General features: G+C 34.5%; 1 protein-coding gene across 10 annotated transcripts in view; it reads right to left on the bottom strand.

Moving 5' to 3' along the window:
• Dmd (dystrophin, muscular dystrophy) overlaps positions 1-20,582 on the bottom strand; it is a 2,390,387-nt gene that overhangs the window by 2,239,937 nt on the left and 129,868 nt on the right. For 2 of the 10 annotated variants that reach the window (XM_017318379.2, XM_017318378.1), the window contains exon 1: positions 15,967-18,654. The exons of 1 other annotated variant lie outside the window; for it this stretch is intronic. In XM_017318379.2, the coding sequence (XP_017173868.1) occupies positions 15,967-15,997 (31 nt within the window). In that variant the 5' untranslated portion in view covers positions 15,998-18,654. Of the gene's footprint in view, positions 1-15,966; positions 18,655-20,582 lie in introns of those variants that run through there. 7 more of the 10 variants (XM_006527767.3, XM_017318375.1, XM_017318377.1 and 4 more) reach the window with 6 other exon arrangements.

Here is a 20,582-nt window from a genome sequence, read left to right as displayed (position 1 = left end):
ACCAATCAAAGAGCATACATGTGCTGGTCATGTGTACATATGTAGCAGATGTGCAGCTTAATCCATGTGGGTCCCTAACAACTGGAGCAGGGACTATCCCTAAAGCTGTTGCCTATCTGTGGAATCTGTTCCCCTAACTTGACTGTCTTGTTTGGTTTCAGTGGGAGAAGTGCCTAGCCCTGAAGAAACTTGATGTGCCATGGTGAGAGGAATACCAGGGGGATCTCCACTGTTTCAGAGGAGAAGGGGAAGGATGATTTGGAGAGGGACGGTGGTGGGGGTAGGGCTGAAGTGGAGACAGCGATCAGGATGCAAAGTGAACTAAAAAGTCATAAAAAATCTTTTATAGGCAAACACTAAAATAATGGAGAGAAATTCATGATAGAAGAAAATTGGTGAGAATGGTCACATGAAATAATCTAAGTAGAAAGAAGATACAAGTATAAAGTTGCATGATTGCATGACTTACTTGTAGCATGACGAGTAATTTTATGTTGAAAAGTGAAGTTCATGATGAGAGGCCAGAGCACATGTCATTTTGAAGAGGACACTGTATATTAAGGCCTTGAATTTTACTCTACAGTTAAATGATGCTCTCAAAAATGCTAAAAGGGAGATGTACAGAACCTAACTGTGTTTTAGACATATGACAGCTACATTTGGGTTTATTTAAGGTGATTCAGATGCAATGTCTTTTAAATTGAGACTTTACAAACTACTGCCATTTGGGAAAAATGTGACCAAGCTGCTTAAAGAAAATAAAGCTACTTCTTTGCAGAAAAAAAAATGTATATTACAAATATCCAATCAGAAAAATTTCTTCATCTGCATGTGCTAATAAAACTTGGTATATAAAAAGTATATTTATTCTTGTAGCTATATAGAATTGAATAATTGTGAAAAACTAAAATAGTCCTCAGTAGCCTTACATTCCCAAGTATCTTCATCTATATACTTTTCATGCCCACCATGAGTTACCATGTAAAGTGGTGCTATTTTTCATTATTACTTTTGGAAGACAACAGGAGATGAGAGGCAGTTTACTTCCAGCCATATGGCAAATACTCAATAAATACTCAGTAAATGAATAATAGATTCTTCAAGTTTACTTGACTTGTTAATAATGTCAGGCTTAAACCTCCAGTTAATCCAGTTCATTCAAGGTCCACCACCTATTATAGAGTTTTTTAACTCTAACTTTTAAAATTCCCTTTCCCCCAGAGGGGCTTTTGGGTCATAAACTATCTGAACCTCCATTCTATATAGCTTAGGACATTTATAATAGGGCCTAAATCATCATGACATTTTGTTCAATATGTGATTCATGTTACCAAATAATAGAAATAAATTACATTCTAGTAGACTATCAATAAACCATCCTGTGTACCCTGACCTATAGATTTACTAATTTACAAGTCTTCCTCTTGATTATGTCTCGTAACTGTACACTAAGTTTCAGGACACAGAGAGCTTGTTAAGTGTTTAATGTTGGTATTTGTTTTGTTGTTGTTGTTGTTTGTTTGTTTTTTGTTTGTTTGTCTGTTTGGTGTTTTTGTTATTTTTTTTTTTTTTACAAATGGTAGATTAATGATAAAATTGCTGCATGGTCAGCAAAATCAAATACTCTGGGATAGCATTACAAACTTCATTGTACCTCTCCCAAAGAAAACATCTTATACAGCTACAGTAAAATATTGAATCTTGAAATTGTTAGTACAATTCAGAGTTTATTCAAGTTTTTCTATATGCACATTCATGAATTTGAATACTTCTGTGTCCCAGCGTGCACCAATATCTACTATTGATACAAAGTATTCTGGCATGATAACAACTACATAGGATAACTCTTTTCCTAGCCTTAGCCTATGAGAACTCTATTCTAATATGTATAGCCACATCATACTAAGATTTTGAAAAGTAAATGCTTTGAGTTTTTAATTAGTTATTTTATTTATTTATATTCTAGACATTGTCCCCTACCTCTCAGTTCCCTCTCCCACAGTTCTTCATCCCATTCCCCTTCCCCTTTGCCTCTGAGAGAGTGGCGCTCACCAGCATTCCCCTTTCTGGGGGAGTCAAATCTATACAGGATTAGGTACATCCATATCCATTCCTACTGAAGGCAGACAAAGCCTCTGCTATATATGTGCTGGGGGCCTTAGACCAGTCCATGTATGCTCTTTGCTTGGTAGCTTAGTTCTAGGAGATCCCAGGGGTCCAGGTTAGTTGAGACAGTTGGTCTTCTTATGGGGTTGCCCCTTCAGCTCCTTAAGTTCTTCCCCTAATTCTTCTGTAGGGGTCCCCGACTTCAGTTTAAAAGTTTGGTGTATCTGTATCTGTCTTAGTTAGGTGTTGACAGAAACTCTCAGAGGACAGCCATGCTAGGCTCCTGTCTGTAAGCATATTATAGCATCAGTAATAGTGTCAGGGTTTGATGCCTCTCCCCCATTGTGTTGAATACGAAATTGAGCTGGTCACATGGTGTCATTTAGAATTGTAAGTATTAGTGTTTAGAATTTTTTTCACTGACTAATACTTATTTAATGATAAGGATGCATGAAAATTTGTTTTAAATTGGCCCCTTGGTTTGATTTGAATTTGACTCTAAGTACTCATTATTAGAACCTTATAATTTTCATTTCACAAAAATTTGCCTTAATTAGATAAATGCTCGAGATTAGAGGTGCTAGGTCATATCTGTATCATATTGGTTTTGAGAATGGTTGGGCCATCATCCATTCCTACTAGCAATACATTAGCAATCTGTAATCCACTGGAGCCTTTTTTTAGCTTTTAACAACACCATTACTTCTTCTTTTTTTTTAATTTAACCAGTTTGTTAGGTAGTAAACATTCAAAATTTTACTTTCTATTTATTTTCTTATGGCAAGTGTTATTGTACCCATTTGTCACCTTTATACTCTATATACTCTATACTATACTCTATACACCATATACTCTTTTCCATGATATTCCTATTCAAGTCATTTCCTCATGTATAATTATTTATGGGTTTGAATTTCTGTTTGGGGTAATCTTCCCATATTCTGGATACTAGTCCCTTTGAAAGTTCACAAAAAATAATAACCAAGTACATGGAGTTAAAAATAGTAAGCAATAAAATCAAGAAACAAAACAACAGCCACACATGACAGCCAGGACTACACAGAGAAACCCTGTCTCAAAACAAAAAAAAAAAAAAAAAACAAAAAAAAAAAAAAAGGAAAGGAAGAAAGAAAAGAAAAGAAAGGAAAGGAAAGGAAAGGAAAGGAAAGGAAAGGAAAGGAAAGGAAAGGAAAGGAAAGGAAAGGAAAAAGAAAACAACAGTTCAAGTTCTAGAGTAAAAAGAAAAACTAGAAATCAAAGAAATTCTGAAAATTAAATTCCACCAAAAACAATGATTGGAAAACGAAATCCATTGTTCATTTGCATATGATAAGCTTCAACACTAATCAAAACACAGTTTTGTCTCATAAAATATTCATGAAGGTTCAGGTTTGTTAGTTAATCCCAGGACTGGTGAGGCAGAGGCAAGTGGATTTCAGTGAGTTTGAGACTAGCTTCATATATAGAGAGAGTTCCAGGCCAGCCGGAATCCTATCTCAAAACTAATTAATTAATTAAAATAAAACATTCCCAAAGCAGTCTAATCATTTAATCATTATTATAAAATCTTAGTATGTGCAAACTGATATAATTACACCCTTCATTAAAGTGTTGAGCATTAATTAACTTTTGCAAAATATTTACCAAGAAATCTCATATATGTTGGGTTTGGGGAAAAGAATCCTAGGAACCATTGAGGTGTCTGGGTTAGTGGATTGTATCATATAATGAAGAAAAGCTATTACTGACTCTTCAACAGGTATTATTGACTCTTCTACATAAAAAACTCCAAGAAACAGTGCTAATTGTTATAGGTGGATGTTATACAGTAGGGAAATTTCATCTACTTGAAAATTCTGATGTTAACTCAGAGGTAAGTAGCTGTTATACCATGCTTATGCGGTATGTATGAACACAGGTGTGTGTGTGTGTGTGTGTGTGTGTGTGTGTGTGTGTGTGTGTGTATGCCTGCTTCTTTGTGGATTTGATATTTTGCTTTACTAGTATCCAATAAAAGCTAGCTATGTAATTAAGTATGTGGTGATATATTATAATTTATAGTTGAATACATTTAAAAATTCGGTTAGCAAAAATGGGGAAAGTGAAGAAAGGTAAGAGGGAGATACAGAGAAGCCTGGGTAGAAAGCAGCACTGTATCCCTTGTGAAAGAAACTCTATTGGGCTGTGGTGAAGGCAGAAGAGATGAAGGGAAGTGAGAATGCACAGACCTTAGGGGATAAAGCTGACAGTGAGTGACAAGGACTTAGAAACAAGCTTCCAGAAGAGATAAGTATCAAGGATGAAATGAGTTTGGGTTTTTGAAAAGTAATGGACAGCATTACCATTCAGTAGTGAAGAGAATGATAAGCCAGGTGAAGGTGCACATACTCTGAATCTCAGCACTATGGGGGTTGAGGCAAAAAACAAAAAACAAAAAACAAAGCTAAACAAAAAAAAAAAAAAAAAAAAAAAAAAAAAAAAAAAAAAAAAAAACAATCACTAGCTCCAAGCTAACTTGAGATGCGCAGCAAACAAAAGCAGAGAACAACAAGAAGAACAGGAGGAGGAGGGGGAGGGGGAGGGGGAGAGGGAGAGGGAGAATGACAATGACAAGGACAACAACAACTGGTGGAGACCTGATCAGGTTTCATGGGGTAACATTTTACTTTGAGCTTTCACAATGGAAATACCTTTGCCATATAAGGATGGGAACACCCACCAAGGCAGATGAAATTACTGCTTCAGAATTCATTTGGGAAAAAAAAAATCTGATCTAGAGGTAAAACAAGGCTAGTTTGCTGAAGACAGCTGTTAACAACCTGAAGGTGGTACAATGAGTCATGAAAACAGTGGCTAAGGAAGAAATTAAGGAATCGGGGTAGGACAGAGTTATGAAGAATTCACATCTTTAAGGAAAAGAGGAAAAGATCAGATTGTGAAATCTAAAAAGAAATACCTCCCAAATTGGGAACAAAGCAGGAAAGTAAAGTACACAGATCCCCAAGGAAGACAAGGTTCTTTAGAGAACTGTCAATATTGACCACAGCTATAAGGTTAGAAAAGTGGGAGAAATTTGGTCAATTGGTTTTTGTGACTTGAAGTTCTTTACTTCACTTGAACTCAGCAGGGTGAAATTTGAACAGAAAGCATAAAATGTTAAGGAAAAAAGGAAATCTCCACTCAACTGATGTACATAAATCCAGGGAAAATGAAACTTCATTTTAGTTTGTTGATTTTTAGTATAATATGTGCTTTTATATTATTGAAAATTATCATGATAAACAGGTGAAATAGTTACTTCAAATATTAAATATTACAATGGTATAAAGTAATAACATTGTGATAAGTAACACAACATATTAACATATGATTATAACTAGCCAATGACAATCAATTATTGGGCATTGTATCTGACTACCCCCTAACTTCTACTTTCTGCCAAACACCTTGAGAGATTTTCTAGAATGGTAACGTTTTATAGCTATTCTTTAATGTGTATATTTGTAGAGAAATGCAGCTCTGGATAAGATGAGAAGAAAGTTGCTTATGAAGTCAGAGAAAGTCTCAGCATCATTTTTGATCATACAAATGGGAAGACCTACATGAATTTTGCTGTGTAGGAGGTATTCTCTTTATTAGAAAAATAACTTTGTTGTAATGAGCATTATACTGCTAGATTAAGGTATCCATTTCAACACTTTCCTAGTGCTAAACTCTACACAGTATTTTAGTGAACTTCCATACAGTCAGAATGGGCTCTCTTGACATTTACAACAGATATGGATGCTATTTGATCTTTTTTTCATGCTCATGTAGCAAGAAAATCGAGATAGAAATAAAAAATGAAATAAGTTAATTATCATAGATGCCATCATAGGTGGTTCCTTGTAGAGTTTTAGAGAATGGTTGTAGGGTTATTCAAGACACCCCAATGTATATCTAAGAAAATGCAATGTAGTAAGAATTTATGGGTCTTAATAAACAGACCAACATTTTGAGCTTTTAAAATAGAATTCTCAAAGGAACATGTATAGTTCTTGTTAGAAATATGACTCCTGGGAGTTTCATTTTATTTTATTTTTATGTTTTATTTTACTGTCTCTAGATTCTACCTAAGTCTGAGAAATGAGGGCAGCTGACTAGTTAAAGATCTTCAATCTTTCAGTTACAGGGCCTTTTGACATGCCCTGACTCTAACACATCACATCTGAGGTACCTTAGATAAACGGTTTCTCTCTCTACCTCCATATCTTTATTACATACGGAGGATTATGTTTCTGTGATTCAAACAGTTATAGTGATAATTAAGATATATGTGTCACTGTACATTTAGCACAATTTAACAAGTGATCCATTTTTACATCAAAGTTCAGGTGCTTCTGAAATAGCATTGTGCACATACAGGGTAGTTTCATCCGCCCGGCCCGGGAGGGCTTTGCCTCAGCATCGGCAAAAATCAATGTCGTGTGGATGGCTGTCTTTGCATTACTGCTTGTTGTTTTGCTCTAATTCTCATCTCCATATGCTCATTTTAAAGAGAACTTGCATAGATTGGTTATTCAGTGATCACTTCCGGAATCACGCTGTTGCTATATAATCGTTTATGGCTGATACCTACCAGGTAGCATAGCCTTCTTCATATTGCGTATGGATTGTATAAATTGTATGCATTTACAGATGTTTTTATTTCTCTGTGTTCTCTGGTGTGCAGTTGTAATTTCCTAAAAGGCATAGAGAACACAGCAGGCATCTAACCATGTTTACTTATAAGCAAATGAAATTCTAATGGTAAAAGGTTGCCCAATATCTTATTAATATTCTATCTCATTCTATTTACCCAAAAGGTAACTGATAAGAGCATTATACTTATCCATGACCAAATTTCAATTACTTGAATGGTTTTTATCTCTTCAGTATGATTCTGGTTTACTTAGATGGAATTGTAAATGTTTTCTAAGGATTTTCACCATTTCTGAAGATATAAGAATAATCAATTCAACTAATGTTTCTCAAGAAGAATTTTTAGACATTTCTCCAATAAGCATCTATATTAAGTAAAAGAACATTAAATAAAGTACAAAGTTACCTTGTCATATCCATGCAATTCTGTATTCTCTAAAGGATGATTTTTCATATTACTTAACAACTCTGACTGAGCAATTGAAATTCAGACGATGATAAATGTTTTACACTGAAGGCTCATTTCATTATACAGTAGTCTGTTGAAATGGGGTTTCCAAAGAAAGTATTTTTAGGAAATGCAGAGTACAGGAAAAAGCTGAATACATTACACAATTTAAATATTTATCGAAGCTTTTCCACTAAGACAACATTTGGGCGATATCGCACTGAAATAGCAACGTGGAAAGGAAATTAGAGGTAAATAGATGGCATAGCCTGTGGAAAGCAGAGGGCCGAGTGTACAAGTGAGCACCTCATTCACAAAGTCCTTACATTGGAGATTAAAAGGGACAGCCTGGTTCATAAACTTGTCACCTTGCTTCTAGTTGTACCAGTGTGTCTGGACGATGTGTGTGTGTGTGTGTGTGTGTGTGTGTGTGTGTGTGTGTGTGTGTGTGTGCATGTGTGTGTGTCCCATGTATACAGGAGCAGGTACACACTTGGCTTTGTCCTCTTATTGAATTCCTGATCTCCTTCTCTTTACATTTAGTGGACTTTCAAGTTTCTCTAGTCTATTCCATGGTTCATATATTTAAATCCACCAGAATGAATTCATCTCTGGACTTCAGATCCCCATCTCCACCATAACAAAACTCCTCATAAACAGAAAAAATATCTATATCTATTTATTATCTTTTGCATCATTCCAGCTTCTTTTCCTTTCCAGTGTTTTGCTTGTAAGTGGTGCCACTATGTACCAAATCTTATAAGTCCTGAAGAAAACTCTGTACAATCCAGCCCCTATGCTACTCAATCTATCTACAAGAAAATCAGGAATGCATGTACTTTAAGTTATAGAGTCAGCAATTTGAATCAAAAGAAACACCTTCTTTTGCACTTTAAAAAAATGTCCAGTTAGTGACCATCTATCCTTAGAATTACAAATCTCTCTTTAATGAAAGTGATATCTTTCAGAAAACAGAGATGAATTTGTACCTATGCTCTATTTGAAACCCACAAAAAGAATGATCAGTGATCCTACAAGGAGAAAGATCTCTTCTATGACCTTCAAGGGTCTAAATAGTCAAGCCATAACCTACTGTGGCAGCTTAAGGCTTGTTCCCACACATTTCCTTGCTATCCTTCCTCTATGAAAGTTGACCTTGCTACAGATCTTCATACCAATATCTCCTGCCACAAATGTTTCACTCTGATAGGAGTCATTTTGCTGTGTCCCCTTTTAAAATTACTTCACTCACTTGCTCTTCTCCAACAATCATTTTCTTAGGAATACCTCACCTCCCAAATATCTAGGACTAGCATAGTTCTCACTCTTACATGTTCTTATAACAATGTGGTTTTTGCCTACAGCTTTCAACTGAAATGCAAATAGAACAGTTGTCAAAAATTTCTATGCAAATCTAGCCCTAAATTTTAGTGTCTGTGAGTTTGGTTATTTAGAACATTATATGCACAGAATAACACTCGGGCGACATGATTATATCAAGCCAAATATGGCGCTGAATAATATGTGATGCCTAGACAAATGAATGAGCAGATACTGAAGCATCAGTTATAAGTTATTCTTTAAATAATGGTTATCCAAAACCACACATACAAACTTTATGAAGCCACTTCTTTTGAGATTTTCATCTCTGGATTGATTTTGAGAGAAAAATCTATTTGCAGGCATTTAAAGTAAAACACTGCCAAGGTTCTAGGCTTGAGTAAAGTGAACCCCTTTGATAACACTTGATGCGTGCTGAAATGGCCCATTAGGGATGGGCTGGGGACACCTAATCCAGAGGAATCTTCTAGCCCTTTAGCAGCTGTTCACATGGCTTCTGTTCTGCCCTTCAGCCTCTCCTTAATCAGGAGTTCCCAGCTGTCTGAGCTTCCCATAAACTCTTTCAGTTAACCACGTACATGCCAGCATATCCTGCATCTAGCCATGCTCTTTCAAGTTTACGTTATCTATTTGTTGCTCTTATTTTTCAGGGTGTGAACTGTTTGAAGGGTGGGTCACATTTTGTCTTCGTTCACTTTCTCAATTGTTGTGATAAACCTACCTTTGTCTATTTAGTCACTAATTAGTTTCTAATACTTGGATCTGAAGTGTCAAAACAACAAATAGGAATTATTTGCTTTTCTTATGAAAATACTTGAATAACTCTAAATCTGTGATTTATTCCTACATTTTGAATTTACCTTTAGGAACTTTCCAAGGTGAAAGTCTGAACTGAGAAAGTGTGTTGATTACCTTGCCCTTTAAGTCAGTACTTGGGCAAGAAACCACTGCTGCTGCAATCTGATAATGGAGGAGAGAGACGAGTTGTGTGCAAATAAAGATGAGTGCCAGGAATGAGCAAAAAGCCACTGATGTTCATACCCTTTTATAGTCCTGACTCTCTAGCAGTTGTAGCCAAAAATGGAGTAAGCAAATGGAGAGTGATTTAAAACACAAAACAAAAGGAAAGAAAACAAAAGCCAAGGACACAGTGAAAACATCTAAGAGTAAGGCATTTGTTCCCCCAGTAACCAGGAAGAACATAAAACACTGTCATGCTAACTGTCCTTAATTAATAAAATGTTATAGTGAACAAAAGTAAATACATCAAAGAGTCAAGAAAAATCACTAAATAATTACACGTTCTTTGCTCACTCTCCTTTCCCCATATATACAGATGTAGGATTTCAAAAATAGAAGCTAAAAGCATGGCAATTCAAACATCTGTTTTGTTTTGTTTTTTAACTTTTTAATTTGTTATCTCTCTTCAAAACCCATTCAACTGTCTACATTCCTCTTTTATTCTATGTATAAACACTGACTTTAATAATGCATTTAATTTTTTTCTATTCTTCAAAATAACCATATTTTTCTACTTATACAGGTAAAATACACAAACTAAAATAAAGTGACCAATAAAAACAGAGGCAAAGCTCTTCATTTTTCTCTTATGTGAACATGGGACAACATATATAAGAGTAGTCTGTGTTAAACTGCAGCCTTCATAACTGACATAAAAATCACTTTTATTATGTCTTAAGTTTACAGAAAATTAATTCTTTAAGTTATATGGAATAAAAATATTTAATTAGCCATTCTGAAAGATTCACTTATGAACAATAAAAACAAGAATGAGAACAATATTTCATTAGCATGTCAGAGAAATGACAGCTCCATTCCAATAAAACACTAATCATCTATTCTCCCTCACTTTCCCTTAGTGAAGACCAGGGTTTGTGTATAATCAGCCAAAAACATATCTAAGTTTCATCTTGACTGTTAGGAGCATGTGTTCTCTCGGGGCTTAATAGTACAAGCCAAGGAAGGTAGGATATCAGAAACCAAACAACAAAAACCAAATCCAATTATCTTTTTAATCAGACAAAGCCTTGAGGAGCCCAGGCTAGCCTTGAACTTGAATCAAGGATGACTGAATTTTTGACCCTCTGGCTGCTATTACAGGCATGCACTACCACACCCAGTTTATGCAGGATTTGACATCCATACCAGGGTTTTGTGAATATTCAGCAAGTAATCTATCAATTTATATTCACTCTGCACTCACTAAAAGCCCAAGACATTTTCAATGAATAAAGTAAAGCTAAACAAAAATTTGAGGATAAAGTATCTTAAAATTGCAGACAACATGAAAGACAAAGTATTAAGATAGACTACTGCCCTTTGGTTTCTGAATGGGCCCGAGGTGTAGGAGGCTGATAGGAAATTTTTATGCATAAGTCACCAAGCAGTTCTATCTCCTTACTTTCATTGGCACATCAGCAATTATGGTTCCGCAGTTTCATATTCTCTTAAACACTGGATCCAAAACTAGTGTTGTCATTTTTGTTTGTTTCTTTTGCAATATTCAGAGCAATAATCAGGAATAAGGACAGAGAAAGACTATGTTCCCCAGGTATTAAAAAGGTGTTTTACAATCTCTGGAGAAACTATCTGGTTTATGAAGGCACCTTTAATGTTATAGTATGTACTAATATGTGGAGAACAAAAGTTTTGATTTTAAAATTTGTAGAATGAAGGAGAAACTAATGATTTTATTTCTTAATTTTGAAACTTTAGTTATATTTGGATGTTCATAAATGGTATTTATTTTTCTGTGAGACAGTTGTCTTTTAATATCCAATTAGAGGAAACGATGTTATATCAATTTAGAGAGACTTCTGTGTGTGAAACAAGTAGACAAAGCCCTTCATATCTGGCAAAATAAACTACACTGCAATATTGTTGTCTGGCCTTTCATATGTATAATAAAATGAATTGTTGGAAGTCAAAAGGTGTTTGAGTGCTATTAAAAACAATGAACTTATGAAATTCTTAAGCAAATGGATGTATCTGGAAAATATCATCCTGAGTGAAGTAACCCAATCACAAAAGAATTCACTTGATATGCACTCACTGATAAGTGGATATTGGCCCAGAAAGCTAGAATACCCAAGATACAATTTGCAAAACACAAGAAAATCAAGAAGAAGGAAGAACAATACATGGATACTTCATTCCTCCCTAGAATCAGGAATAAAATACCCATGGAAGGAGTTACAGAGACAAAGTTTAGAGCTAAGACCACCTGGGGGTCCATCCCCAAATCAGCCACCATATGCAGACACTATTGCATATGCCAGCTAGATTTTGCTGAAAGGATCCTGATATAGCTATCTCTTGTGAGTCTATGACAGTGCCTGGCAAACACAGAAGTGGATGCTCACAGTCATCTATAGGATGGAACACAGGGCCCCCAATGGAGGAGCTAGAGAAAGTACCCAAGGAGCTGAAGGGGTCTGCAACCCTATAGGTGGAACAACAATATGAACTAACCAGTACCCTCAGTACCCTCAGAGCTGGTGTCTCTAGCTGCATATGTAGCAGAACATGACCTAGTCAGCCATCATTGGGAAGAGAGGCCCCTTGGTCTTGCAAATTTTATATGCCTCAGTACAGGGGAACACCAGGGCCAAGAAGTGGGAGTAAGTGGGTAGGGGAGCAGGGCGGCGGGGGGGGGGGATATAGGGGACTTTTCAGATAGCATTTGAAATGTAATGAAGAAAATGTAAATGAAGAAAATATCTAATAAAATTTTTTTAAAAAGGTGTTTGAATACTGTACAGGATAAAACCTTAAGAAAGTTAAACATAAATGTTGACAGGGAAGCAATACTACTGATGTGACTCAAGGCCTTGTGCATGCTATGCAAACACTAAATCACTGATCATATACCAGACCCTAACAGGTGTTTTCAGTAGAGAAACTGTGATGATCTCACTATATGTATTCCTTTCCTTGTTTGTTTGTTTGTTTGTTTTTGAAATTCATATATGGCCAAGAGGCATGATTCACAAAGGGTATATTTTTATGATACTCTGCTAATGAGTTCAGTTGCTTTGAATACAAAAATGAAATTATTTCCCATATTCAGTCTCATGACTTTTCCAACAAAACTTTTTAAATATGGACAGATTGCCTTGATAAAAGAACACAAACATCCTAGGACAGAGTTGGTCTTCCTGAGATAGAAAGAAAACCATTGCCTCCCACAGAAAGCAAACCAAATCCGTACTATATACAAGTAAACTAAGGTCATCATTATTCTTCACTGGCTTCCCCCAAATGGTATCAATTCTTATAGATCTCCAATCTACTTAAATAGAAAGAAATCTCTAAGAAGTAATTTATGCTTTATAGAAATATCACTACCAACAGTTTGTTTCAAAATTTAGCTAGGAAAAGATTCAATCCCAACAAATCTATCTAACTAGAAGTGATACCCAATGAAATTATGGAAGCTTTATTTTTATGGACTCCATCTCAGGTTCTTATTCGATGTTAATAAAAAAATATTTATATATTAAGTTTTTAGAAAGAGCTCTCCCAGGTTTGTAATCTTAGGCCACATAAATCCATAATATTCTCTTTTAATCGTGATTCACACTATCTTTTGGCCAAGGATATTGATTAGTGTTATTTTTTAATATATATATAATTAAAATAGACTTTAAATTTTGAAAGAAAACTATTTTTAAGAAATAGTAGATTACCCTTTAAATTTCACCTAGTCCCTCAGTCCCTCCACCAAAATACCACTGTCCATTGTTTTCTACCATTCAAGTATACCTGTATGTGTATAAAAACCTGTTTTCACACACACATGCTATTTTTCTTGAATTTATAACAAAAAGATCATTGATCAAAATCAGGTAAGTTGTATTTAATAAGTTAGTCTCATAGAAGTTGCAAAGAAAGTGAGAGTTGCTTGTTAAATCATTTCCTTTTATACTATCATACCCCAGAGTTAAAAAAAAAAAGTGAAAACTTATGCTTTCTAATAGAGTGAATATTTGTATGTCCTTTATTAATTTATACAAATAGCTGGAAACTGGAGGCCTGTTTCATAAGCAGTAATGATTTAAAATGGGAGAAGGGAGCAAGTAGGTAGACTGTGTATGCTAATTTAAAATTATAGTTAAATAAAATAAGTAAAAATAAATGATACTTTTACATCAGAAACTTACCTTCAAGAATAAAGGCAAAACTATATTCCCATGTGTTTTTAAAAATAACTTTAATTTAGATGTTATGTTCCATAGACATTTTAAAATAAAAGAATAACATCTATATAACATAATATATTATCATTTCCATAATGATATTATATAAAGAGACAAGAAAAAAGACTCTTATTAGATTAGAAATTATATCATGCATTTAAAGAGGATTTTCTTTTTTCAGTTAACATGCCCTTAAGTGATCTTAAAATTGAAATTCTAAAATATAAATTTGTTAGGCTTCAAGACAAATTGTGCCATTTAATATTCTAAATTATATATGTAATTCTAAAAGTAAATCTTTGTTTTAATGCCACAACCTTTTTTTTTTTTAAACAGTAATGTTTTGAGATTTAGAAACAAATAGGTTCTTCAAAGTTTTTCAAATTTAAGCAAATTGGGAAACAAGATTCAAATATCAAAACACCCAACTAGTAAAACAGAAAGCTTTCATGCACCATAACCCTTAAAATAACTTCTTTTTCCTTAAACCTACTGTTATTTTGCAGAGGCATTATTTCACGATTTAGAAATGCTGTGTGATAAAGTTTATTTCAAATCTAAAGTATTTAAAAACGTAATATACCACAGCTGAGCATAAGCTCGCCTTTTTTCATTTCATAACTGCATTTCTAATAAATGGTTTTTCAAAAGTGCTCTGGGCACTGGTTTTTTATTTTTGTTTTGAAGACTTAACTATCACCAATGAATTATCTCAATAATATTTATAAGTTGATACACAAGACATCGAAAGATAAATTTTAAATGTGCATACCTGTGTGTAACCAAAAAAAAAAAAAAAAAAAAAAAAAAAAACCGTGGATAAGTGCTCTATGTATTTTGCACTGACATGAAACAGAGCAGCTTTTCCTTTAAGAAATAATATTGATGCTCACAAATAATTGTCAGAAGGCAACACTAGAAACAGGTGGTATGCTGTGAAATGGAGAGGCATCTATTATAAAATCAATAGATGCACAACTTCGATTTCTTCAATCTTTTTCTGAGTAGGTGCTTGAGGGTTTTTTTTTCCCTAGAATTTGTTAATCATTAGTCATTTGTGAAAATTTCTATCTTCATTCTTAATTATAAGCATTGTCATTGCTTATAATTGTCATCTCATTGCTATCTTGAATGACTAGAATCCACAAGACAAAAATAGTGAGAAAATGATAACCTTCAACCATATATATCTCTGAGACACACTGGCTTCATCATGTGTTATTTTTATATATTATTTTTGTTGTTGTGTTTGGGTCAATTTTAAAATTCATTAGTCATAGCTGATTCTTTAAAAAAAACAAGTGGGAGGCATTTTTAAATAAAGGACTGATCTAAAAGTTTTCCTGACCAGCTAGGTCACAGTAGACATGAATCACCAAATCATTACAAAATGGGATGACAACCCTTCTAAGATTTTATTTTGTTTTCAGATCAAGACACGGCATGGTTATTTTCCAGCACAAATTGTATCATTATTTAAAGAATAATCATAATATGACAGAGAACAGAACATTTAAAATATGAAGTATAATAAAAAAAACTTAGAAATTCAATCTTTATGAACACTATCAAAACAAAAACAAAAGCAAAGCAAAACAAAACAAAACTCATTTTCTTTACTTTCCCCTACACTATGCCAGATAAAACCTTTTCAAATTCAGGGCTCAGTTATTCCCATAGAGAATCAGTTCACTGAGAATGCATGTCAGCTTACAACTGTCTATAAAACTATTACAAGGAATAGCAATTTAAATAAAAAGAGATAAAAGAGATATATAATCTACTTCACAATCATCAAAATGGTCTGTTCCACACACTCAAGTCAAGCTATGAATATATTATTTAGTGGTTTCTTAAAAAAAAATAATGTGTATTTTTATTGCAAAGGGCAAACAAATAATAGTAAAAAAAACCCACAACTCTTCCTTATATCTACTGAAAAGATTTCAGTGTGAAACACACACACACACACACACACACACACACACACACACATATATATATGTATATATATATATATATATATATTCACACATATGGATAATAAAGTAGATAAATGACGAAATTTATGCTTTTTCATAAGCTACTGTAATCAATCTGCCTACTCAGTGAGCTTGTCACAAGCTGAAAGTCATGCCACAGTTAAGATACTTTTAGTTATTTTGTACTTACAACAGTCCTCTACTTCTTCCCACCAAAGCATTTGGAAGAAAAAGTATATATCAAGGCAGGGATAAAAATCTTGGTAAAAGTTTCTCCCAGTTTTATTGCTCCAGGAGGCTTAGGTACGATGAGAAGCCAATAAACTTCAGCAGCCTTGACAAAAAAAAAAATAGCACTTCAAGTCTTCCTATTCGTTTTTTCTATAAAGGCTATTGCCTTCAAGAGCTGAGTCCTGTAAGGGGCAAGTGAGTGAGCCCAACACTGAGTGAGTCAACATAGTAACTGATGCCAGGATTCTGTAGAGGCCTCTGGATATTTCAAATTCCAGGACCTGCGCACAAGCAAGTGACCCGCCTTTTCTCTCAAGTTGCTTTCCCATAATAGGACTGCCCATGGACACTACATATAAGGCTGTGCTTCCAGAATGGCAAGCTCTGTGAGTTCAAATAATGTTCAACTGTGTTCTGAGTCACATCCAAACCAGAATAGCACAGGGAACTCAGTCTTGCTCTCAAAGTCCCCTAAATATAAAAACTCATCAGTACAATGCTGTCACAATATTTTTAGTAACTTTGTTAATTTCCAAAACTAATAAACAGAAAATCTGGATCAAGAATTAGCTATTAACTGTCTTTTGCTTTTGTTTTTGTTTTTGTTTTCTCCCTCTCTTCAACACTACCAAAAATGGCATTCTATTCTACTAGACTTCAAAAAATACCTAGAATAATCCATTCATTTGTAAGCTATCTGATGTCTACCAAAATTAATTTTTACCCTTGGGATCCAATCAAAATTATGTATGCTAATGCGAATACTCTAAGAGAAGCAGCAGTGGAATGGCACAGCTGATTTCTGAAGGAAGAATGTGAGTAAAACTTTGGAGACAAGGTTTCTGCTAAAATAGAGAGTCCTCTTCTGAGTAGAATACAAAATTCCCAAAATGCCAAGTATCAGTTGTGAGCTATATTAAGACTACTTTACAAGAAATGTATTCTTCCTCAAATTCTGCTGTAATAATTATTCAAACAATTCTATGAAATATTGAGATAGTGACTAGTTAATGGTTCCCTCAAAAAACCTGTAATATTAATGGACAGAAGTGTGATACGTCATCCAGGATGTTTGTAAATAATTCCTTTATTCATCTTCATTATTTATGTATCAGGTAAGATCAATATATTTTAAATACTTTGGTAACACTGTTAGAAAGATATTTATTTTACCATTATAATCATCTTCCTTGAGTTGTTTTAGTACCTTATAATACATACAATTTTGCAAGTTAAGCAAGTTTATGAGAACATGAAAATAGAGTGCAATGTGTTTAATAAGTATATGTGCCACCCCTTCCCTACCCCATGTTATCTCATGTTTTCACCTGTCTTCCTTCCCTTACAATCTTTCCTTCTCTATCCATAGTTCCCTTTCTACTTTTATGACCCCCATCCCACCCCAACACACAGATACACACACAACTACACACACACACACACATTTAGATTTCTTATAGGCAAGAAAGCATACTTTTGAGTCTGGCTCATTTTGCTTAACAATATGATTTCCATTTCTATTCAATTTTCTCTAAATGTCATGATTTAACTTTTCTTTATGTTAAAATGTCACTGTGTACATGTACTGCAGTCACTTTATTGATCATGATGCAGCACTATTCCATTACTACTAAGAGTTGTCTCATACTATCTTTTCATAGTCATATGACTTACCCTCCCCAGTCATGTTTCAGGCTCATCACCAACACATTTGTCTTCCCTCTTTCTAACTTTGCCATTTTACAGATGTTTTAGCAATATAATCATTCAATTTGTGAGCTTTTCTCTTAGAATTGTGTCATCAATTGCCATTCAAATTCTTATCAATAGCTTCTTACAATTATTCTGAGTAGTGTGTCTATCTATGGCTGTGTTGTCATCTGTTTATCTATTCATCAACTGAAAGACATTTTGGTTATTCCAAGTTTTGATCAGTAAAAATAAAGCTACAAAAAATCATATCTTTTTTTCTGAGTAGAATTAATAGCCAAAATTATAATTTCTGGGCCCTTTAGCAAATGTTTGCATAAATTTTTGAGATAATGGCAAATTTACTGGAGCAATGGATATCTATCAGTACTGTATGAATGACTTAATGCACGCTCATCAAATTCTCACCAGTATCATGTTCTTAATTTCTGATTATTTTTTATTTCAAAGATGTAGGAAAATATCATGACAGCTATAACTTCAAATTTTCTAATGGATGATGATATTAAATAACTCTCAATGTACCTTTTTGAAACTGTAGTTTATGGGGTAAAGTATTTTAGATTTATTCTCTTAAAATGTTTAAGCATATACTATGGTATGATGGACTTCTGTTGTAGTATCTTATGGTAGAGATCCAGAATTTATTCAACTTCTTTAAGTAAAATTTCACATTAATTACCAGCTCATCATTTTCTCTTACTCCTGAATAAACACTTCAAAACAGTGTCTATACATACATTTGCCCATTCTTTAGTTGTGTAACTGAGGCTTGTCATGTATTTGTTATTTTACTGCTGAGATGCAAGAACTCCTTATAATTTCAAGATGGGAATACTTTGAATTATTCAGGTATTTATGAAGTAAAAGGTATAACATTTGCTAACATCAATTTTTATGTATTTTTATAGTTTAGTATTTTTGGAATATGAACTAATAACAATTGTCTATTTCTTGCATCTTAAAAGCTTTGTTTACTTTTAAGAATATTTTTTTAAAAATATATTTTAGCCGGGCGTGGTGGTGCACGCCTTTAATGCCAGCACTAGGGAGGCAGAGGCAGGCGGATTTCTGAGTTCAAGGCCCGCCTGGTCTACAAAGTGAATTCCAGGACAGCCAGGGCTATACAGAGAAACCCTGTCTTGAAAACACACACACACACACACACACACACACACACACACACACACACACACATATACACACATATATATATATATTAGATCTATGATTCACTTTGAATTAAGTTTTGTGTAAATGGGAGATTTAGACTGATAGCATGTATTTTTTCCTTATAAGAGTCTTATCCTCTTGCTCTTGCCTTCTTGCTCCTGCTCTGTCCTCTTGCCCCTTCCCCCCTCTCTCCCTATGCCCCTCCCCCCTCTCTCTCCATATGCTCATCTCAGACCACTACTCCTCTATTCTTCTCTCTCTCTCTCTCTCTCTCTCCCTCTCTCTCTCTCTCTCTGTCTCTACTACCCTCTTAACTCCCCTCCCCATGCCCTGAATAAACTTTATTTTTCTATACTATACCAAAAAAAAAAAAAAGAGTCTCATTGCTCTACAACAATACGTTGAAAAGACTGACACAATTCCATTGACTTCTTTTTGCAAAATAGTCAAAAACAGTTGTAAACATTCCTATAGGTCTGCTTCTAGGAACACAGATGAAGTTTTTATTTGTAGCATCATGTTGGTGCATAAAGCGTTTCAAATTTTGTAGCATTTCAGATTTTAGATTTTTTGATGAGGTTTCTCAGTCTGTTACACATGTGACTATATAAAGAAATAGTTAAGAATAGATGTTCTAAATTCAGCACTTTGAAAAACAGGCATTTTCAGACATCATATAATAAAGCATGAATCAAATTTGTGTGTTATTAAAATAATTTTAAGATAATAATTGAATCACAGAGATTACATATAGACAATTGGGCCATGGGAGATTAAAAATAAAATCTCCCTAGGAAGGAGAAATAGAAGGCATATTATGCATGGATGGGTTGGGGAATTGATTAAACTGAAGGATTAAGGGAGGAGCTGGAGGAGTAGAAGGGAAAGAGATGGGGAAGTGAGGGAAAAAGTACAGGGAAAGATGGTTAAAATTAATAGCCATATGAGTTACTCTAGTATGGAAATGTAATACAGCAGAAACTTCTTAATATATATCAATAAATGAAGACAATCTAAATAAAATAACCAAATAATGGGCAGAGCAGAGTCTCAACCAAGTATCTTTTGTCACCAGTTTTCAGTGCCAATAATGGGTTACAATTAATTCAGATTTTGGGCCAAGGGGTTCCATGGGAAACCCCAAACAATACAAGCTATTGTCAAAGCTACAGGTTGCTCTCCACAAACTGACAACAAGGTCCCATTGCTGAAGGCAACATCTTCACAACCTGTAGAACATGGAGAAGTTGCATTCATGCCTCCATAGAGTCTTTAACCCTATATGCTAGCATCTTTGGTACAGAAAGCTACTCTGGATGCCCCCAAGGAGAAATATAACACAAACCTTTTGATTTCTAAAGGTGTCCAGCCTGCAAGGTATGCTAGTGCAATAGTGTCCCAATGGTTTTGGGGGTTGGGTGGGTAAAACCCATAACCAACCCTACTCATGGAGCGAAAAACCTGAAAGTAGGTAGCTGAGGAACCTAGGGTAAAATAAAATGCAACTATTCTAAGGAATACAGCAATGAATTAGTCCCTAATACCATTCTGCTCTACCCATAGATCAATGCCTTGCTCAGTCATTGTCAGAGAAGCTTTGTTCTGCAAGATTTGGGAACAGACAATGTGCAGAGAAGAGACTCAGTCTTAAGTGGGAGCTCTCCATCAAACCCTACCTCTGGGAGCTCAGGG

The sequence above is a fragment of the Mus musculus genome, chromosome X, assembly GCF_000001635.26.
Source record: "Mus musculus strain C57BL/6J chromosome X, GRCm38.p6 C57BL/6J".
NCBI classification, from domain to species: Eukaryota; Metazoa; Chordata; class Mammalia; order Rodentia; family Muridae; genus Mus; species Mus musculus.
This window is presented reverse-complemented; position numbering and strand designations above follow the sequence as displayed.